Raw genomic sequence first — 23,339 nt, forward strand, 5'->3', positions numbered from 1 at the left:
AAAGTAAAAAATATATATTTTTATCAAAATTGTCACTCTATTTTTTGTTTATAGCACAAAAACGAAAAACCGCAGAGGTGATCAAATACCACCAAAAGAAAGCTCTATTTGTGGGGGGGGGAAAAAACGCCAATTTTGTTTGGGAGCCACGTTGCATGACCGCGCAATTGTCAGTTAAAGCGACGCAGTGCCGGAATGCAAAAAGTGCTCTGGTCTTTGACCAGCAATATTATCCGGGGGTTAAGTGGTTAACACGGCCCAAAGCATCTTCATTCAGCAATCAAAAAACAGTATTCACTGCCGGAAGAAGTGCACAAGCTATAGAAGTGGCAACACTTGAATGTAACATTTCCTTTCTCTCTCTACCTAAAATATGGTGCACACACTTCATCCTAATTAGACAATCTCTCGGATTCTTCCTTGAAACACTCGGATTTCACGTCTGTTTAAAATAACTCCAATCAGCAGCATTTGCTCAATTGTCTAATTAATGTTCTCAAAGTTAAGTCTTTATATGAGGGCTTAATCAGAGGAAAAAAAGTCATCAGTTTCCTTTGTGACCTCTGAAAAACAACGTGGACATTACTGGAAAGGAGAACTAAATTAATAAGCAAATGGAAATAAAAAAATAAATAAAAAAGATGATTTAAAGCCGAAGTTTAACCACTTCCTGCCCAGGCTATTGTCAAACGGCGGCTAGGCAAAACCTTTGTCGATCTGGGTGGATGTCATATGATGTCCTCCCCGGAATGCGCCTTGTGCGTGGCTGTGGGGCTGCACTGTGGTGCAATCTTTTCCCGTCTGTGTCTACCAGACACAGCCAATGCAATGAGTGATCAGTGTACCGGTCCGCTGCCGGTACCATGTGATCACTGTGACCAATCACATGACATTTGTAAACAATGAATGGCTTTGATTTATGTCATTCATTGTGTACACTAGTGTTGCTAGCTGTAAATGGTCACAGTGATCCTATTTGAATCTGTAGGTCATGACATTTTTTTGTCACTCTCTATATGTGTATTATATCCCACTCACTTTGTACCAACCCCATTTTCAATCAATACACTATTAAAATTTCATACACTAATACATTGATTTAAGGCCGAAACAACTAATGCCACGTACACACGATCATTTTTCGGCATGAAAAAAAACAACGTTATTAAAAACGTCATTTAAAATGATCGTATGTGGGCTGCACATCGTTTTTCATCTTCTGAAAAACGACAAAAAAAAAATGTGAACATGCTGCATTTTTTAATGTCGTTTTAACCGCCGCATGTACATATACATCGGCAGAATGGCACGGACAGGCAGAACGACGTGGATCGGGACCCCCCGGTACATGCGGCGGTCGGAAATCGCCGGGGAGCGATCCCGGACGAGGGGGCGGCTATTCGCCCCCTCGCGATCGCTCCCCGGAGCTGAAGAACGGGGAGAGCCGTATGTAAACACGGCTTCCCCAGGCTTCACTGTGGCGGTGTATCGATCGAGTGATCCCTTTTATAGGGAGACTCGATCGATGACGTCAGACCTACAGCCACACCCCCCTACAGTTGTAAACACACACTAGGTGAAACATAACTCCTTCAGCGCCCCCTGTGGTTAACTCCCAAACTGAAACTGTCATTTTCACAATAAACAATGCAATTTAAATGCATTTTTTGCTGTGAAAATGACAGTGGTCCCAAAAATGTGTCAAAATTGTCCTAAGTGTCCACCATAATGTCGCAGTCACAAAAAAACGCTGATCGCCGCCATTAGTAGTTAAAAAAAAAAAATACTAAAAATGCAATAAAACTATCCCCTATTTTGTAAACGCTATAAATTTTGCGCAAACCAACCAATAAACGCTTATTGCAATTTTTTTAACCAAAAATAGGTAGAAGAATACGTATCGCCCTAAACTGAGGATTTTTTTTTTATATATATATTTTTGGGGGATATTTATTATAGCAAAAAATATTGCATTTTTTTCAAAATTGTCGCTCTATTCACCGCAGAGGTGATCAAATACCACCAAAAGAAAGCTCTATTTATAGGGGGAAAAAGGAACGCAAATTTTGTTTCGGTACAACATTGCATGACCGCGCAATTACCAGTTAAAGCAGCGCAGTGCCAAATTGTAAAAAACACCTCTGGGCATTTAGCTGCATATTGGTCCGGGGCTTAAGTGGTTAAACTATGTTGTTTTTTCGGGTTGTAAAAAAATGATCGTGTGTGTGGGCTAAAACAACGTTTTAAACCCGCGCATGCTCAGAAGCAAGTAATGAGACGGGAGCGCTTGTTCTGGTAAAACTACCATTCATAATGGAGTAAGCACATTCATCACGCTGTAACAGACAAAAAAGCACAAATCGTCTTTTACTAACACGGAATCAGCAAAAAGCAGCCCAAAAGCGAAAGGAATTTCCCCTTTATAGTGCCGTCGTACGTGTTGTACATCACTGCGCTTTGTTCATCATTTTTTAAAAACTATGGTGTGTGGGCAATGTCGTTTTTAATGATGAAGTTGAAAAAACGTTGTTTTTTGGACATGCTGAAAAACGTTTTTTTTTCATGCCGAAAAATGATCGTGTGTACGCGGCATAATCGATTATGAAGTTAATCGATTACTATATTCGTAATCGATTAATCGGCCAGTAACATAATGGGGTTGAAAAAAAAAATAGCCCTTTATAGTACAAAAAGAGTAAATAATCGCTACTGTTATTACTTTAATATGAAAAATCTTTCTACATTCGCTGAATGAAAGAATGTTTGAAATTTTCACTTGCTTTTAACATTTAACACATTTTTAAATGAATGTCATTTCCGAACGAAAACCACATACACGTCGATTTGACCTCACTAATGATTAGAAAAATCGAACAAATGTTCTTAACATCATTTTATTTGTTTTGAAGGAAGACATTGTTGTATGGCCAGCATAGAATGTATTAGGCCCCGTACACACGACCAAACATGTATGCTGAAACTGGTCCGCGGGCCAGTTTCAGCATACATGTTCGGTCGTGTGTGGGCGCGAGCGGGCCGAATTCCAGCAAAAATTTGCCTGCCGGGCCTTTTCCCAGCGGACAAATATTCCTGGACGTGTTTTAAAACCGTCCGCTGGAATCCTGCCCGCTCGGACATGTACGGTCGTCAGTACAGACCTACCGTACATGTCCAGGCGCCCGCCGTCCCTCGCATGCGTCGAATGACTTCGACGCATGCGTGGAAGCCTTTAAATGGCAGGCCCGCCCACGTCTCCGCGTCATCGCCGCGTCATCGTCGCGGCGACGACGCGGACACGCCCCGCGTATTGTTTACGCGCGGACTTCTGTACGATGGTGTGTACAACCATCGTACAGAAGCCCTCTGGCAGACATGTACGGTGAAAACGGTCTGACGGACCGCTTTCACCGTACATGTTTGTTCGTGAGTACCCGGCCTAACAGTTCTGTTTGAAAATTTGCAAAACTTTTTTTTCTTTAAATAAACAAATTTGATCTGAGTCTGATGATATTTACCAGATTCACCCTCTAATAGTATATATTGCCACTAATATTATATACAGTATATATCTCTTGTGTCTGGTATTCTCAGAGTGGGTTCGCGATTTTGTTCCCCAACCATTTACTGTATTTATTGGCGTATAACACTCACTTTTTTACCCTGAAAATAGAGGGTAAACTGTTCCTGCGTGTTATACGCAGGGGGCTGTGGAATGTTTTTTTCCTGAAACTTCCCTCTTAAAGTTAGGGTGCGTTTTATACGCCGATAAATACGGTAGTTGGTTATTTATATTTACCACTTTAACCACTTAAGACCCGGACCTTTAGGCAGGTAAAAGGACCTGGCCAGTTTTAGCGATTCGGCACTGCGTCGCTTTAACTGTCAATTGCGTGGTCGTACGACGTGGCTCCCAAACAAAATTGGCGTCCTTTTTTTCCCACAAATAGAGCTTTCTTTTGGTGGTATTTGATCACCTCTGCGTTTTTTATTTTTTGCGCTATAAACAAAAATAGTAAAAAAAGTGTATTGTTATAGGCCTATAATACACAGCTCAGCGCCTACTAGACTCCCACCTTTCAGAGGAACAAAAACAAAGAAATTGTTTACTCCACACAGAATGTGGAGGAAACCAGAAAAAGCTGCCGTTTAAAATATACAGGTATATAAAAAAGTATTCGTAACTCAGAATGGAAGGACAGTCCCTCTTGAAGCAAATACAAACAGCGCTAGTGTTAGATATGAGGTGACTAACAGCACCAGTTGGTACAACTAGACAGATAATGAGTCCCAGATGATTTGAAGACAATATTCATATAGATATAATGTCCAAAATGGTGTTTAGAGGAGATAAAAGTCATGCACCATCCACCGCACTAGCAATCCACCACGTGTTAGGAGAAAAAACCCCGCAGGGGTTCAAACTCACCAGAGATATAAATCAAGCAAACCTTTCACAGTGATTGAAGATATAGCTATGAAGACTGCTGTCATATCCGTCTCATAGGGGAATCAATTCTTATAGGATCAGCCTCAGATGCAAATGAATAAACACAAAGATGCCAACATAGCGTAATTCTGTTTAATCCACATCCCCTCCTTCCAGAACCCCCCATAAAATGTACGTACAAAAAGTATATAAAAAATAAGAATTGATTCCCCTATGAGACGCAAATCAGCGTTTATCGATTGGTTTGCGCAAAATTTATAACGTTTACAAAATAGGGGATAGTTTTATTGCATTTTTATACATTTTTTTTTTTTTTACTACCAATGGCGCAGATTATCGTTTTTTTCCATGACTGTGACATTATGGCGGACACATCGGACAATTTTGACACATTTTTGGGACAATTGTCATTTTCACAGCAAAAAATGCATTAAAAATGCATTGTTTACTGTGAAAATTACAATTGCAGTTTGGGAGTTAACCACTAGGGGGCGCTGAAGGGGTTAAGTGTGACCTCACCTGTGTTTCTAACTGTAGGGGGGCAGGGCTGGACGTGTGACGTCATTGATCGTGTTTCCCTATAACAGGGAACACACGATCGATGACGGCGCCACAGTGAAGAGCGGGGAAGCTGTTTACACACAGCTCTCCCCGTTCTTCAGCTCCGGAGACCGATCGCGGGACTCCAGCGGCGATCGGGTCCGCAGGTCCCGCGGTCACGGAGCTTCGGAACAGGTCGCGGGCACGCGACCCACGGCTGGGCACTTAAAGAGGACGTACAGGTACGTGCTTGTGCCCAGCCGTGCCATTTTGCCGAACGTCTATCTGCAGGAGGCGGTCCTTAAGTGGTTAAAGCGGGAGTTCAACCATTTTTTTTTCCCTTAGCTTCCTGCTCGTTCGGTCTAGGGGAATCGGCTATTTGTATTAAAATATGATCCGTACTTACCCGTTTTCGAGCTGCATCTTCTTCCGTCGCTTCCGGGTATGGGTCTTCGGGAGCGGGCGTTCCTTCTTGATTGACAGTCTTCCGAGAGGCTTCCGACGGTCGCATCCATCGCGTCACTCGTAGCCGAAAGAAGCCGAACGTCGGTGCGGCTCTATACTGCGCCTGCGCACCGACGTTCGGCTTCTTTCGGAAAATCGTGACGCGATGGATGCGACCGTCGGAAGCCTCTCGGAAGACTGTCAATCAAGAAGGAACGCCCATTCCCGAAGCCCATACCCGGAAGCGACGGAGAGGATGCATCTCGTAAACAGGTAAGTACTGCACATATTTTAAAACAAATAGCCGATTCCCCTAGTAAAAACGAGCAGGAATCTAAGGCTAAAAAATGCCCTCTAAGGGTGAACCACCGCTTTAAGAGAAAATGGTCTTTTTTTTTTGTAACTTTACATATTAATTAAATTAAACACCACACTTTTTTTACATTTATTAACCGATTCATCAATTATTCGAAACAATCGGCCAACTAATCGATTATGAAAATAATTGTTAGTTGCAGCCCTAATTGATATGTTTGGTATAAACCCGACTATTCTTAATAAACATTTATTAAACAAAAATAATGGTCACGGTGATCACATGGTACAGACAGGGTCAATCAAAAGCCCATCTGTACCAAGTGATTAGCTGTGGCTAATCACAATACACACTGAATTAATCAGTTTCATTCAGTAAAATTGGTTGCTTATACCAGTGAAATTCAGTACTATAAGCAATCGTAATTTGTAAACATAAAAAAAACATGATCACTTCCCCAGAGTAATTCAATGTTACTATGGTAGAAAATAAATGTCTGTGCTGCGATCATAAAAATAGATGGCAGCTTTCAAGTAGTATACTAAACTAAGATAGAAATAAAAATAAAATGTGCAGCACCAATTCTACAATAAATAGAATACATTTGAACAAAAATTTATAACTGTGCAAAATGGTCTATGAAATAAATTATCTGCATAAGAACAGCATCAATGCAGAAATCAAGGATGCAAAGGAAATCCAACACCTTTTTTTTTTTTTTAAGTGTATTTTGTGCGTGTACTCGAGAGAGGAGCCGGACTGCAGGAGTTGGGAGTAGGCAGGCCTCCCCCAGAGGCAATCTGCCACCTTTCTCCATGCCCCGAATGGCAATGGCGGGTGCGTGAGGGGGTCCTCCCACACAGCCCGCCCTACCTGCTCCGCTTTGAAGCCCAACGGGGCAGAGGGACTCCCTATAAGGGAGTGAGAGGATCTAGCCCGCTCAACCAGCCCCGTTAGTCCTTCGCCTCTCTTTTTAGAGACCGCGTGGGCAAAGTGCGTGCATGTTAACCCAATTTCGAGTGCGTGTAAGTGTGGTGGTTTTTGTGGGAGGGGGGTGGGCGTACTAAGCGCAGGCTTACCTCGCATAGCACACCCACCGGGAGCCGGGCTGAGACCACCAAACTCAATTCACATGTAGCCGAGACCGGGATCCGAACCCCTAGCTGCAGAGGTGAATGGCTTGTCAGCGCAGTGCCAATCGCGTTGAGCCACCGCAGCTCCTAATCCAACACCTTCTAAAGTGAATACATCTTATGTCCAGTGTTTAGAGGTCAGCCACTACCTCCCTGTGAAGTAAACACTCACCAGAGCCGATGGCTTCTATTACATATACTTGTATCTTTAAACCAGACATCCAAAGCAAGCATAAGAACTTCGCCCAATATCCACGTCCAAAAGCACTTCTTAGTAGGATCGAACTAGGATAAATGAAGCTCACCGGAAGCCAAAGTAGTACTCGAATAGCATAGTATTTTAATGTGAAATGCACAATAATATAAAACCATAGGTAAAAGGGCAAATATCTTTGGACACTTTGTTATAAATTTGTGTTTGAATTCGTATGATATTTATTGTATAACTGGCACTTCATATTTTATTTTTCATATTACTATGGCAACGCTGTACCACTCTGGTTACAGTGTGTTAAAAAAAAAAATGAAAAATGTAAAATAAATTAAATCATTTTAATTATAATTTTTTTTTTTTTACATACTGTCGCCAGTTAGTGTCCCTAATCACCAAGGCCCCTTTCACATTGGGGCGGGAGCAGCGTCGGCGGTAAAGCGCCGCTATTTTTAGCGCCAATTTTGCGGTGCTATTCAATCGCTAGCAGGGCGATTTTACCCCCCCCCCCCGCTAGTGGCTGAGAGAGGGTCAAAAACGTAGCCGCGGTGTCCCAATGATTTCAATGGGCAGCAGCGGTGGGAGGAGTTCCTTCACCGCTCCAAAGATGCGGCTAGCAGGACTTTTTTTTACTGTCCTGCTAGCGCACCGCTCCAGTGTGAAATCCCTGTCCTGGGATTTTCGGGCCTCAAGAAATTAGATAAGTCGTCCATACATCAGGATTGGTAAATTTACATACATACAAAGAGATGAGCACCGTGAGGTATGCTACGAGCACCGTGAGGTATGCAACGAGCACCGTGAGGTATGCAACGAGCACCGTGAGGTATGCAACGAGCACCGTGAGGCATGCAACGAGCACCGTGAGGCATGCAACGAGCACCGTGAGGCATGCAACGAGCACAGTGAGGCATGCAACGAGCACAGTGAGGCATGCAACGAGCACAGTGATGCATGCAACGAGCACAGTGAGGTATGAAATGAGCACAGTGATATTCCTGTCAGCGGTTGCTCGGCTACCCCCTCAGCTTCCAGACAGACTAGTAGGAAGGGGGTCATCTTATACGGCGAGTATATCCCAAAACCAAAATTTTACCTGGACAAAAATCTTATACGTCTGCAAATACAGTACATCATTTCCTGAGAACAGGAAGCTGTGGTAATACACATAATAGTATTGTTGATCCCAAAAAGAAACCCTTACCTTATACAGCTGTAGTGTTTAAAAGTACTTGCTGCTTTCTGACACTCCAGACACAGTTGAATGGCTCCGGGGTAATCTTCTTCCTACAAAGACAACACCAAAAAGCCATCATGATCCTTCAAAGCAATGTGAAACTTAAAGTGTTTGTTACCCCAACATTTATCAAACAGTCTCCTGTTCTCTTTGTATTGCTTTCTTTGTGTGAAATCCCTGGTGTTCCTGCCAGCCCCGCTGCTTTTATATTGAAAAAAAATGACCATACTAGGCAGGAAAGCACAGTGTGGTCAGTTTTATAGCTGTGCTGGGAACTCGGCCTGCTCTTCTCTAATGGTCAGAATTGCCCGACACTCGCCACTCATCCACACACACAGCATTTCACAGTGAAGCTCAGGGTGCCGCTGTTTCTCCTTCCCCAGCTCTAATGCCGCCAGGAACAGAAGACATTTGATCACTTCTAAGAAAGTGGGAAAAAAGGTATTTATAACTTTTTTCATCTCTATACTCCAATGTTTTGCCTTTCATTTCTATTTTCAACTAAATGGGTTGTTTTACAAGGTGATCGTTGACAATCACTTTAAAGTAGAAATTCAGCCTAAAACTAACTAACTTTAAATCTACTGGCAGCCACATTCTAAGACTAACCTATCTAGCCCTGTAAAGCAAAAATCGCTGTACTTGACCGTTCTGCAGTTGCTCTGCTCTAGCAAAGCGCGGTGACGTACAACAACACGTACAACGGCACTATAAAGGGGAAGTTCCGTTCGGATGGCGCCACCCTTGGGGCTGATTTAGTGTTAGTAAAAGTTTGGTGAGAGACGATTTGCGCTTTTCAGTCTGTTACAGCGTGACGAATGTGCTATCTCCATTACGAACGGTAGTTTTACCAGAACGAGTGCTCCCGTCTCATAACTTGCTTCTGAGCATGCACGTTTTTTTTCACGTCGTTCAAGCCTACACACGACCATTTTTTACGACGTTAAAAACGACGTGAAAATTTAGAGCATATTCTAAATTTTTAATGGCCATTTTTTACGTCATAAAACGTTCGTTTTTAATGACATTAAACATTTTTTTTTTTTTTTTTACATCCAGATAAACGGCCGTGTGTACGCGGCATTACAGCTGAAAATTAGCCTGGGCAGGAAGGGGGTAAAAGTGCCCAGTATTGAGGTGGTTAAGCCAGGTATACATGCAAGTTCTTTATATTCAACCAGCGGCCACCATCACGCTATTTTATTGTGACAGGGGGGACTTTGCATGGCAATGTAGATTTACAGAAGGACTACTTGGTAGAAGCACGCAATCACACATCCGTCACTGGCAATCCCCGCTATATATATCGCAGTGAAGCTGCTGCAAAATAAAAGTCTTTCCCAGATGTATGTTTCCCTGAATGATGAACAGGGAGAGGGCGATGGAAGAAAACAAATCACAGAGGTATTGTGATATATACAGTGCTAGGGCTGAACAGCCAAATAAGTGCACAGCCATATAAAACCCAGCTTAGAAATAAATCCCTTTTCCGTTATTTTAACAGCAAAGCCTTAACTCAAGATTCTCGAGTGAAATGATTTACACAACAAGGCTCTAAGTCCTGGAGGACTGCAATATACTGCCGGCTCATCTCAGACACTTCATGGAGAGAAGAGCTAAAGAGAAAGTTACGAAGGACTATGGAAAAACAAATACAACTTTAAAAAAAGAAAAATGCCAATAGCCCAATGTAGTGTGCATGGATACATAGGAGAACACTATTTAGCTTCTAAGAGCTTAACCACTTAAGACCCGGACCTTTAGGCAGCTAAATGCCCAGGCCAGGTTTTGCGATTCGGCACTGCGTCGCTTTAACAGACAATTGCGCGGTCGTGCGACGTGGCTCCCAAACAAAATCGACGTCCTTTTTTTCCCACAAATAGAGCTTTCTTTTGGTGGTATTTGATCACCTCTGCGGTTTTTATTTTTTGCGCTATAAACAAAAATAGAGCGGCAGTTTTAAAAAAAAATGCAATATTTTTTACTTTTTGCTATAATAAATATCCCCCAAAAATATATAAAAAAACATTTGTTTTCCTCAGTTTAGGCCGATACGTATTCTTCTACCTATTTTTGGTAAAAAAAAAAAAAAATCGCAATAAGTGTTTATCGGTTGGTTTGCGCAAAATTTATAGCGTTTACAAGGGAATAGTTTTATTGCATTTTTTAAATTATTATTTTTTTGCTACCAATGGCGACGATGAGCAATTTTTTTCGTGACTGCGACAATATGGCGGACACTTCGCACAATTTTGACACATATTTGGGACCATTGTCATTTTCACAGCAAAAAATGCATTTAAAATGCATTGTTTATTGTGAAAATGGCAATTGCAGTTTGGGAGTTAACCACAGGGGGCGCTGATGGGGTTATGTGTGACCTGAAGTGTGTTTACAACTGTAGGGGGGTGTGGCTATAGGTGTGACGTCATCGATCGAGTCCCCCTATAAAAGGGATGACACGATCGATGTTGCCGCCACAGTGAAGAACGGGGAAGCCGTGTTTACACACGGCTCTCCCCGTTCTTCAGCTCCGGGGAGCGATCGCGGGAATCCAGCGGCGATCAGGTCCGCGGGTCCCGGAGCTTCGGACCGGTTCGCGGGAGCGCGCCCGCGACCCACGGCTGGATACTAGTACAGGACGTACCTGTACGTACATGTGCCCAGCCGTGGCATTCTGCCGACGTATATGTGCAGGAGGCGGTCCTTAAGTGGTTAAAGATAGCATTTTAACCGCTTAACGACCGCCGCATGTATATGTACGTCCACAGAATGGCACGTACAGGCAGATGGGCGTACATGTACGTCCCCGCCTTTCCGCGGGTTGGGGGTCCGATCGTGACCCCCCCCGCTACATGCGGCGGTCGGAAACCCGCGGGGAGCGATCCAGGACGAGGGCGCGGCTATTCGTTTATAGCTGCTCAGTCGCGATCGCTCCCCGGAGCTGAAGAACGGGGAGAGCCGTATGTAAACATGGCTTCCCCGTGCTTCACTGTGGCGGCTGCATCGATCGAGTGATCCCTTTTATAGGGAGACTCTATCGATGACATCAGACCTACAGCCACACCCCCCTACAGTTGTAAACACACACTAGGTGAACCCCAACTCCTTCAGCGCCCCCTGTGGTTAACTCCCAAACTGCAACTGTCATTTTCACAATAAAAAATGCATTTTTTGCTGTGAACATGACAATGGTCCCAAAAATGTGTCAAAATTGTCCAAAGTGTCCGCCATAAAGTCGCAGTCACGAAAAAAATCGCTGATCGCCGCCATTAGTAGTAAAAAAAATAAAAATGATAAAACTATCCCCTATTTTGTAAACGCTATAAATTTTGCGCAAACCAACGCTTATTGCGATTTTTTTTACCAAAAATAGGTAGAGGAATACGTATCGGCCTAAACTGAGGAAACATTTTTTTTTATATATATGTTTTTGGGGGATATTTATTATAGCAAAAAGTAAAAAATATTGCATTTTTTTCCAAATTGTCGCTCTATTTTTGTTTATAGTGCAAAAAATAAAAACCGCAGAGGTGATCAAATACCACCAAAGAAAGCTCTATTTGTGGGGAAAAAAGGACGTCAATTTTGTTTGGGAGCCACGTCGCACGACCGCGCAATTGTCTGTTAAAGCGACGCAGTGCCGAATTGTAAAAACACCTTTGGGCATTTAGCAGCATATTGGTCCGGGGCTTAAGTGGTTAAAAGGGCAGTTTTCTCCCAAAAATAAACTTTAATGTCATCCCACAGATTCACAATCAAGCCCCCCCCAAAAAATGTACATCACTTACCTCCAGCATCTCACTGAGGCGCACATCGGTTCTTTGCTGAGCGGAGAAAAGAAAATGAAAGGTCAGGCATCGTACAACTGTGAATGTACAAAACACACAATGAAGATCTCAGTGGACATGAATTACCAGGGTTTTAATTGTTCTCAGAGACTTTAGCAGGCCAATCAATAGCTGACGTTTCCGCTGGTTTGCCAGAAGTCCGAGACTGGCTTCTGTGAATCCTTCCTTTGCTGTACTTAAGTGTCTACAAAAATAGTACAAATAATCCCAAATTACAAAAATGCCAAAGGAAGAAAAGGGGACAACAAAATTATTCCGAACACTACATTTCTGTAATTATGTAAGAAGTATAAAACTACAAAACATTTTTTTAAATTAAAACGCATAATGTCATATACAGTGCCTTGCAAAAGTATTCACCCCCTTGGCTTTTTACCTATTTTGTTACATTACAGCCTTTAATTCAATGTTTTTATTTTTCTGAATTATATGTGATGGATCAAAACACAATAGTCTAAGGCCCAGATTCTCGTATCTCGGCGTAAAACTATGCGGGTGTAACGTATCTCGTTTACGTTACGCCGCCGCAAGTTTTACGGGCAAGTGCTTTATTCAGAAAGAACTTGCCTGTAAAGTTGCGGCGGCGTAGCGTAAATCTCCCGGCGCAAGCCCGCCTAATTCAAATGAGGGCGTAGATCATTTAAATTAGGCGCGTTCCCGTGCCGAACGTATTGCGCATGCGCCATCCCTAATATTTCCCGACATGCATTGCGCTACATGACGTCGCAAGGACGTCATTTGGTTTCGACGTGAACGTAAATGGCGTCCAGCCCCATTCACGGACGACTTACGCAAACAATGTAAATTTTAAAATTTTGACGCGGGAACGAAGGCCATACTTAACATTGGTTGCCCCTCATATAGCAGGGGCAACTTTACGCGTCGCAAATCTAGCGTAAACGTTGTATCTTCACTGCGTCGACCTTGCGTACATTCGGGAATTCGCGTATTTTGCTAATTTGCATACTCGATCGGGAAAACGACGGAGGCGACACCTAGTGGCGAAAAAAAAATTGCATTTAAGATCCGACACCGTAAGAGCCTTTACGCCTGTCGGATCTAATGGTTATCTATGCGTAACTGATTCTAAGAATCAGTCGCATAGATACGACGGCCCAGATTAGGACTTACGACGGCGTACATGGCGTTGCGCCGTCGTAAGCCCTTTCAGAATCTGGGCCTAAGTTAAAAAAAATATGCAAATCTTTGATTCATTAAATCTATCAGAACCAAATGGAAAGAACATGGCACAACGGCAAACTTGCCAAGAGACGGCCGCACACCAAAACTCATAGACCGGGCAAGGAGGGCATTAATCAGAGAGGCAGCACAGAGATCTAAGGTAACCCTGGAGGAGCTGCAGAGTTCCACAGCAGAGACTTGAGTATCTGTAGATAGGACGACAATAAGCCGTACACTCCATAGAGTTGGGCTTTATGGCAGAGTGGCCAGAAGAAAGCCATTACTTTCAGCAAAAAACATAATGGCCCGTTTTGAGTTTGCGAAAACGCATGTGGGAGACTCCCAAAATGTATGGAGGAAGGTGCTCTGGTCTGATGAGACTAAAATTGTACTTTTTGGCCATCAAAGAAAACGCTATGTCTGGCGCAAACCCAACACATCGCATCACCCAAAGAACACCACCCCCACCGTGAAACATGGTGGTGGCAGCATCATGCTGTGGGGACGTTTTTCAGCAGTCGGGACTGGGAAACTGGTCAGAGTTGAGGGGAAGATGGATGGTGCCAAATATAGGCATATTCTTGCGCAAAACCTGTACCACTCTGAGTTATTTGAGGCTAGGGCGGAGGTTCACCTTGCAGCAGGACAATGACACCAAACACACTGCTAAAGCAACACTTGAGTGGTTTAAGGGGAAACATGTAAATGTGTTGGAATGGCCTAGTCAAAGCTCAGACCTCAATCCAATAGAAAATCTGTGGTCAGACTTAAAGATTGCTGTTCACAAGTGCAAACCATCCAACTTGAAGGAGCTGGATCTGTTTTGCAAGGAGGAATGGGCAAAAATCCCAGTGGTAAGATGAGGCAAGCTCATAGAGACTTATCCAAAGCGACTTGGAGCTGTGATAGCTGCAAAAGGTGGCTCTACAAAAATATTGACTTCAGGAGGGAGAATAGTTATGCACATTGACTTTTTCTGTTATTTTGTCCTATTTGTTGGCTGCATGTGTGTCGGTTGGCCGAATGGTGCCCCGCAGCTCTCACTCGTAGCTGGCATGCGTCACACCGTCCAGCACACACAAACCAAAGGGACCGGAAGTGACGTGACCAAGACTCGCCTCGACGTACGTTTCGTAAGATTTTACATCATCAGGAAGTGTTCCGGAAGCGTTTCTGTGTGTGCTGGACGGTGGAACATACACCAGCTACAAGTGAGAGCCGCGGGGCACCATTTGGCCACCCGACATGCATGCAGCCTCAGTGCCGGGCTAATGAATGAATGAATGAAAAACTTATATAGCGCGGCACATGCGAACTGAATCGCCTCTGGGCGCTTGATGTTTCGTGTCTCATGACATCAAAAGAGCAGAGTTTTAATCTGTCTTCTGAAAGTCAGGTGGTTTTCCTCCAACCGAATGCTGGTTGGTAAAGCGTTCCATAGTCTCGGACCTTGAAAAGCAAACCTTCTTTCTCCTTTGGACTTGTATTTGGTTTTTGGAACCTTGACCAGATTTTGGTCAGTGGATCGCAGAACGCGATTAGAATTGTGAGGTTCTATCTTGTCGCAAAGATATTGCGGCGCCTTCCCATGGATGCACTTATGTGTCAGGCAGAGTGCTTTAAATACAATTCTGTCTTTTACTGGCAACCAGTGAAGGGATCTCAGCGAAGGTGAGATTGATTCCCATGTCCTTTTCCCAGTCACCAGTCTGGCGGCCGTATTCTGTACGACTTGCAGACGAGCGATTTGGTACTTTGGGAGCCCGAGGTACAGGGCGTTAGCATAGTCCAGTCTGGAATTCACGATTGTTCCCACCACGACTGCTACGTCTTCTTTGGGGATAAATGGAATAAGTCTGCGTAGTAGGCGCAACAAATGGTGAGATCCGCTGACTACTGACCCTATTTGTGCGTCCATTGTCATGAAGGTGTTGAAGATGACCCCGAGACTTTTGACTTTGGAGCTAGGGGTGATGATTTGGCCCAGAATGGGCGGGGGTGTCCAGGTTGTTGCCAGTTGACTCTTTCGGCTGGCGTGAAACATAAGAAGTTCTGTTTTGGAACTATTGAGTTTAAGATAACTCTTAGTCATCCAGTTTTCTATCGAAGAGAGACATTTCTCTAAACTGAGATGATGATCCTTTTTGTTGCAGATGCGAAAATACAATTGCGTGTCGTCTGCATAAGAGTGATAAAGTAGTTCTTGGCTACTGATAATATCAAAGAGAGGGCGAAGATAGATGTTGAACAGTACCGGTGACAGGGGGGATCCTTGGGGGACTCCACATGGCACTGTGCGTTTTTCCGACGTGAAAGATCCCAGTTTCACTGTTTGTGATCGGTTTTCAAGAAAGGAGGAAAACCATGGTAAAATCACCTTCTGCGATTCTGGCTACCTCGGCCAGTCGCATCAGTAGCATTTTGTGGTCTACTGTGTCAAAGGCTGCGCTTAGGTCCAGCAGAACCAGGAGACAGGATTCTCCCTCGTCTGCGGCCTCGAGGGCATCGTCCATATTTTGAGTAAGGCCGTTTGGTGCTAAGGCACCACATATGTAAGCAGCCATTTGGCACATTTTTTTTTTTTTTAAATAAATAGTATTACACTATTGGTTCCTTTATATTGTTTACGCATATCCCATCTATGATCTCTGTCGGAGGAATGGTTTTTATACTTCTACAGTTTCCATCCCTGCAGCAAGTATTATCTTGCCAAAAGCGTCTTAGACCCCAAAAGTGGAACTTCCGCTTTAAGTAGTCCTCGCCCCATTACATGCCACATATCATTTTTTTTTGTTTGGGGGGGTGGTGCATAATTTTGAAGGGGACTTCCTGTCCCACTTCCTCCTGCCTAGGTGACTCCTCTCCTACTAGGCGGCTCTTCCCTCTCGGCAATCTTCTGGGACTTGAAGATTGCCTGTCCACTGGGAACGCACAGCGTGACTCGCGCATACGCAGTGCGTGCCCGGCCTTGAAGCCAAAAGTGGCTATGATGGCACCGGTGGAGAGGAGTGGGGAAAGGAGCGACGTTCCGGACGGCCGCATTGCTGGACCATGGAACAGGTAAGTGTCGGTTTATTAAAAGTCAGCAGATACATTTTTTGTAGCTGTTGACTTTTAATAAACAAAAGTAAAGAGGTCACCAATATCTGGTAAGCAGAACCCACTTACGGAGGAGCACTTTGGGTGATCATTTGTTCAGCTGGTGAAGGCATTCATTGTTGACAGCACTTAGAAGAATATTCTGCACTGAAGAGATACTTTCGCTAGGACTTTTGATTGATCATCAAATATTTGCAATTTTTGTTCCATCCTTCATTCAAGTGTTTATTTACAGGTCACATGTATTTAAAGTGGATGTAAAGCCGCTCTCATCCTTTCTAAACTACTGCCATAGTGCTGATCTATAGGGATATAGATGCCTCCTGCATGTATCCTCACCTGTCAAATGTCTCCCCTCTGTCTGTTATAAGAACTGAAAAACTGCAGATTCTGTGGGTGGATCTATACATCAGTAGATACGCCAGCCTAAGTCTGAATTTGCGCTGGCGCTAATTTAAGCGTATTCTGGTAACCAGATACGCTTAAATTAGGCTCCGATACGAGCGGCGTAAGTGTCTTACACCGTCGTATCCTAAAGTGTAATTTTTAGGCTGACCGCTAGGTGGTGCTTCCATTGCGGTCAGCGTAGAATATGTAAATCACTAGATACGCCTATTCACGAACGTACGCCCGGCCGACGCAGTACAGATACGCCGTTTACGTAACGCATTATCAGGCCTAAAAGTTATTCCATCAAATAGCTGGAATAGTAATGTTAAGTATGGCCGCCGTTCCCGTGTCGAAATTCGAAAATGTTACGTTGTTTGTCCGTGAATAGGGATTTACGTCATTTACGTCCACGTCGAAACCAATAGGACCGTGCGGCGTACATTGCCGCAATGCACACTGGGATATGTACACGGATGGCGCATGCGCCGTTCATAAAATACGTCAATCACGTCAGGTCAAGCCCCATTAACATAAAACATGCCCCTTTAGCCGAATTTGAATTGGGCGCCCTTACGCCCGCCCGATTTACGCTACGCCGCCGTAACTTAGCAAGCAAGTACTTTGTGAATCATGTGGAGCTGCGGTGGCTCAACGCGATTGGCACTGCGCTGATAAGCCATTCACCTCTGCAGTTAGGGGTTCGGATCCCGGTCTCAGCTACATGTGAATTGAGTTTGGTGGTCTCAGCCCGGCTATGCGAGGTAAGCCTGCGCTTCAGACGCCCACCCCCCTCCCACAAAAAAAAAACGCCACACTTACACGCACTCGAAATTGGGTTAACATGCACGCACTTTGACCACGCGGTCTCTAAAAAGAGAGGCGAAGGACTAACGGGGCTGGTTGAGCGGGCTAGATCCTCTCACTCCCTTATAGGGAGTCCCTCTGCCCCATTGGGCTTCAAAGCGGAGCAGATAGGGCGGGCTGTGTGGGAGGACCCCCTCACACACCCGCCATTGCCACCCGGGGCATGGAGAAAGGTGGCAGATTGCCTCTGGGGGAGGCCTGCCTACTCCCAACTCCTGCAGTCCGGCTCCTCTCGAGTACACGCACAAAATACACTTAAAGAAGAAAAATAAATAAAATTACGGCGGTGTAGTGTAAATGCCATACGCTACGCCGCCGCAACTATGCGCTCGCCATCCTGAATCCAGCTATTAGATTATATTTTTGAATCCATTTATTGCACAGGATTCATACCATGAGGTGTTTGAGGTTTCAATTTCACTAGAAGTCTGCAGGACGCTGTATTATACAGAGAGAAGTTAAATGGACATCAGTCAGTAAGTCAGTAAATCAGTTATTTCATTCACATTTCTCTATCTCTGTTTGGGGACTGAGGATGCGCTATTGTTAGGCACACTGTAATCCTTCTGGACTTTATATGAAACGCTGAGAATCACGCCAGCCTAAAACAAATGCAGCTTTATTGATGAAAGGCTTCAGCAGCGCTCCAATTCCCGCAGTGTAGATTCAATAAAAGCTTGCCTAGATTTTCTGCTCATTAGCGGGCATCCTGAAATTTACATCTCAAACGATTGCCCAATCCATCAGCCTGAGAGACCCGTTAGATCAGAAAAATCTTCCCTGGGCATTAATTCGATTTCCACAATGACCCAGATTCTTCATCTGTTAATCAAGACATCAATAGAACATTCAAGCTGAAAATGTACACGTTTAAGTTTTATATTGTAATATAGTAAGAACTATTTTGCTATTATTTGCATGATAACCACTTCAGCCCCGGAAGAATTTACCCCCCTTCCTGACCAGAGAATTTTTTGAAATTCGTGCACTGCGTCTCTTCAACTGACAATTGTGCGGTCGTGCGACATTGTACCCAAACAAAATTTACGTCCTTTTTTTCCCCCACAATTAGAGCTTTCTTTTTGCGTTTTTTTTTTTTTGTGCGCTATAAACAAAAAAAGAAAAAAAACGACAATTTAAAAAAAAAAAGCAATGGGGTAGATTCAGGTAGCTGCGCTTTATGTTACGGCGGCGCAGCGTATTGTATTTACGCTACGCCGACGCAACGTACAGGAGCAAGTGCAGTATTCACAAAGCACTTGCTCCGTAAGTTGCGGCGGTGTAGCGTAAATGGGGCCAGCGAAAGCCCGCGTAATTCAAATGTGGAAGGGGGGGCGTGTTTTATGCTAATGTGTTATGACCTGACGTGATTGACGTGTTTTACGAACGGCGCATGCGCCGTCCGTGTACACATCCCAGCGTGCATTGCTCTCAAGTACGCCGCAACGACGTATTGGTTTCAACGTTAACCATAAATTACGTCCAGCCCTATTCGCAAACAACGTAAAAAATTTAAATTTCGAAGCGGGAACGACGTCCATACTTAACATTGGCGGCGCCTCCTAATAGCAGGAGCAACGTTATGCCGAAAACGACTTGCGCAAACGACGTAAAAAACTACCGCCGGGCGCACGTATGTTTGTGAATCGGCGTAACTAGGTAATTTGCATAATCTACTCCGAAAACTACGGGAGCGCCACCTAGCGGCCAGCGTGAGAATGCACCCTAAGATACGACGGCGTAAGAGACTTATGCCAGTCGTATCTTAGACTAATGTCGGCGTATCTTGCTTTCTGAATACAGAAAGAAGATACGCCGGCGCAGATTTGAATTTACGCGGCGTATCTATAGATACGCCGGCGTAAATTCTCTCTGAATCTACCCCAATATTTTTTACTTTTTGCATAAATATCCCCCAAAAATATTTTTTTTCCTCAGTTTAGGCCGATACGTATTCTACACATTTTTGGCAAAAAATAAATAAAAACGCAATAAGCATATATTGATTGGTTTGCGCAAAAGTTATAGCGTCTACAAAATAGGGGATAGATTTATGTAATTTTTATTAATATTTTTTGTATTTATTTTTTTTACCAGTAATGGCGATCATGACTGTGACATTATGGCCGACACATTGGACACTTTTGATGCTATTTTGGGACCATCGTCATTTATACAGCAATCAGTTCTATAAAAATGCACGGATTACTGTGTAAATGACACTGGCAGGGAAGGGCTTAAACACTAGGGGGCGGGGAAGGGGTTGAGTGTGTCCTAGGGAGTTATTCTTACTGTGGGGGGCGTGGCTACAAGTGACACGACAGTGATCACTGCTCCAGATGACAGGGAGCAGTAGATTGGTGTCCTGTCACAAGGCAGAACAGGGAAATGCCTGGTTTACATAGGTTGTTTACATAGGCACCTCCCTGTTCTGCAGCTCTGTGACACGATCGCGGGACAACGGCAGACATCGAGTCCGCGGGTCCGGCGGGAACGGTCACGAGGCTCGCAGCAGGTGCGAGCGCCCATTATGCTGCAATTTAAAGGGGACATAGAGGTACGTCCCTTTGTGCAGCCATTCCATTCTGCCGACGTATATCGGAAACTGGTTTACACAATTTGGCATATATATATATATAGTGACATTATAACATGTTTGGGATAATTTGGTGTCAAAACATATTAACAAACATGATTATTGTTATTATACAGGATTTATGTAGTGCCAAAAGTTTGCGCAGCACTTTACAACATGAGGGCAGACCGTACAATTACAATACAATTCAATACAGGAGGAATCAGAGGGCCCTGCTCTTTAGAGCTTACAATCTAGAAGGGAGAGTCAAGTGTTACACAAGGTAATAGCTGTAAGGAATGAGCTGATGGAGAAAATAAAAGTACAGTTGTTAGGTGTGGGCAGGATAGGTTTTTCGGGATTGTCTAAAAGCAGGGTAGAAGAAAGTTGGACAGATTGGGGTAGGGGAATTCCATAGGATGGGAGAGGCTCTGAAAAAGTCCTGGAGGAGAGCATGGGAGGAGGTGACGAGGGATCTAGAGAGCAGGGAGTCTTGGGAGGAATGAAGAGAATAATTTGGTTGGTATTTCGAGTTGTGGATGGCTATGTAAGTTATTGTTAGTATCTTGAATTTCATTTGTTGGGTGAGCGGAAGCAAGTGGAGGGATTATCAGAGAGGAGTAGCAGTCACTGAACAGTTGGTAAGGTGGATGTGTCTGGCAGAAGCATTCATGATGGTCTGGGGGGGGGGGGGGGGGGTGTAGCCTATATAAAAGGTAAGCCAATGAGAAGGGAGTTGCAGTAGTCATGGTGAGCAATGACCAGAAGTTGAACTAGGAGCTTTTTGGGGTCTCTGTTAGAAAGGGGCGTATGTTGGAGATGTTGCAGAGATTGAGGCAGCAAGATTTAGACAGTGATTGGATGTGGGCCTGAAAGTAGAGTTCAGAGTCCAGGATTACACCTAGGCTGATAGTTAGGGCTGATAGTTGCGCCATCAATCTTGACAGAGAAATTAGGGTCTGCAAAAGAGGGTTTATATTTGCCTGTCCTGCTCCCCAAATCTTTACTCTGTTCAAGAAAGAAGGACACCTTAACCACTTAACCCCCCGGACCATATTGCTGGTCAAAGACCAGAGCACTTTTTGCGATTCGGCACTGCGTCGCTTTAACTGACAATTGCGCGGTCGTGCGACGTGGCTCCCAAACAAAATTGGCGTCCTTTTTTCCCCACAAATAGAGCTTTCTTTTGGTGGTATTTAATCACCTCTGCGGTTTTTTGTTTTTGCGCTATAAACAAAAATAGAGCGACAATTTTGAAAAAATATGAATATTTTTTACTTTTTGCTGTAATAAATATCCCCAAAAATATATATAAATTTTTTTTTCATCAGTTTAGGCCGATATGTATTCTTCTACATATTTTTCGTAAAAAAAAATTGCAATAAGCGTTTATTGATTGGTTTGCGCAAAAGTTATAGCGTTTACAAAATAGGGGGTATTTTTATTTTTTTATTTTACTAGTAATGGCGGCGATCAGCGATTATTTTTTTTCGGTACTGCGACATTGTGGTGGACACTTCGGACACTTTTGACACATTTTTGGGACCCTTGGCATTTTTATAGCGATCAGTGCTATAAAAATGCATTGGATTACTATAAAAATGCCACTGGCAGTAAAGGGGTTAACACTAGGGGGCGGGGAAGGGGTTAAGTATGTTCCCTGGGTGTTTTCTAACTGTAGGGGGGGGGGTGGACTGACATAGGGAAATGACAAATCGCTGTTCATACATTGGTAAATATGTAGTGGTCTTAAGCGCTGGTCAAAGCGAATTTGAATGAGTGAACTAAAAACGTGTATATAATATAGATGCTGCAATCTGAAGTGAAACAACTCAGTTGGCCAGATTCAGAGAGAGTTACGCCGGCGTATCAGTAGATACGCCGACATAACTCTGAATCTGCGCCGTCGTAAGCTTAAGTGTATTCTCAAACTGAGATACATTTAAACCTAGCTAAGATACGACAGCCTGCGCCGTCGTATCTTAGGGTGCAATATTTAGGCTGGCCGCTAGGTGTCGCTTCCGTTGAGTTTGGCGTAGAATATGTAAATGACTAGATACGCCTGTTCACGAACGTACTTGCGCCCGTCGCAGTAAAGATACGTTTTCAGGCGTAAAGTTATTCCATCAAATAGCTGGACTAGCCAATGTTAAGTATGGCCGTCGTTCCCGCGTTGAAAATTTTAAATTTTACGTCGTTTGCGCAAGTCGTCCGTGAATAGGACTGGACGTAATTTACGTTCACGTTGACACCAATACGTCCTTGCGGCGTACTTTGGAGCAATGCACACTGGGATATGTACACGGACGGCGCATGCGCCGTTCGTAAAAAAAAACGTCAATCACGTCGGGTCACCCTACCATTAACATAAAACACACCCCATTATCCTAATTTGAATTAGGCGCTCTTACGCCGGCTCCATTTACGCTACGCCGCCGTAAGTTAGGAGGCAAGTGCTTTGTGAATACAGTACTTGCCTCTCTGACTTAAGGCGGCGTAGCGTAAATACGATACGCCGCCTTAAATTTGCGGCGCTCTCTCCGTGCTGCTGCGGGCATCCATGATTTGAAAGCCGCGCCTTCTTCTCAGACTGTCCTGTGATAGGCGGAACACAAATCTTCCCAGCAGCGCCTCTGTTCAGTGTTCCGCCTATCACGGATGCCTTCTCATCCTCGGACGAGAGGACATCCGTGATAGGCGGAACACAGAACAGAGGCGCTGCTGGGAAGATTTGTGTTCGGCCTATCACAGGACAGTCTGAGAAGAAGGCGTGGCTTTCAAATCATGGACGCTCGCAGCAGACGGAGACTGTCACCGGCCTGGAAGCCAGAAGCTGCAAAACGTGAGTGATGGCACAGTGGGGGGGAAAGTGGGGGCAAGTGATGGCACAGTGGGGGGGAAAGTGGGGGGGAAAGTGGGGGAAAGTGGGGGGGAAAGTGGGGGAAAGTGGGGGGGAAAGTGGGGGAAAGTGGGGGGGAAAGTGGGGGAAAGTGATGGCACAGTGGGGGCAAGTGATGGCACAGTGGGGGCAAGTGATGGCACAGTGGGGG

At 44.3% G+C, this 23,339-nt stretch overlaps 1 protein-coding gene across 2 annotated transcripts in view; it reads right to left on the minus strand.

The window, feature by feature from the left end:
- The window catches only part of VPS50 (VPS50 subunit of EARP/GARPII complex), a 302,084-nt gene that overhangs the window by 181,389 nt on the left and 97,356 nt on the right, over positions 1-23,339 (minus strand). For both annotated transcript variants that reach the window (XM_040352336.1, XM_040352337.1), the window contains exons 7-9: positions 12,246-12,363; positions 12,120-12,155; positions 8,296-8,378 (exon numbers count right to left, since the gene is read on the minus strand). In XM_040352336.1, the coding sequence (XP_040208270.1) occupies positions 8,296-8,378; positions 12,120-12,155; positions 12,246-12,363 (237 nt within the window). The remainder of the gene's footprint in view (positions 1-8,295; positions 8,379-12,119; positions 12,156-12,245; positions 12,364-23,339) is intronic.

Source organism: Rana temporaria, chromosome 5 (genome assembly GCF_905171775.1).
Source record: "Rana temporaria chromosome 5, aRanTem1.1, whole genome shotgun sequence".
NCBI classification, from domain to species: domain Eukaryota; kingdom Metazoa; phylum Chordata; class Amphibia; order Anura; family Ranidae; genus Rana; species Rana temporaria.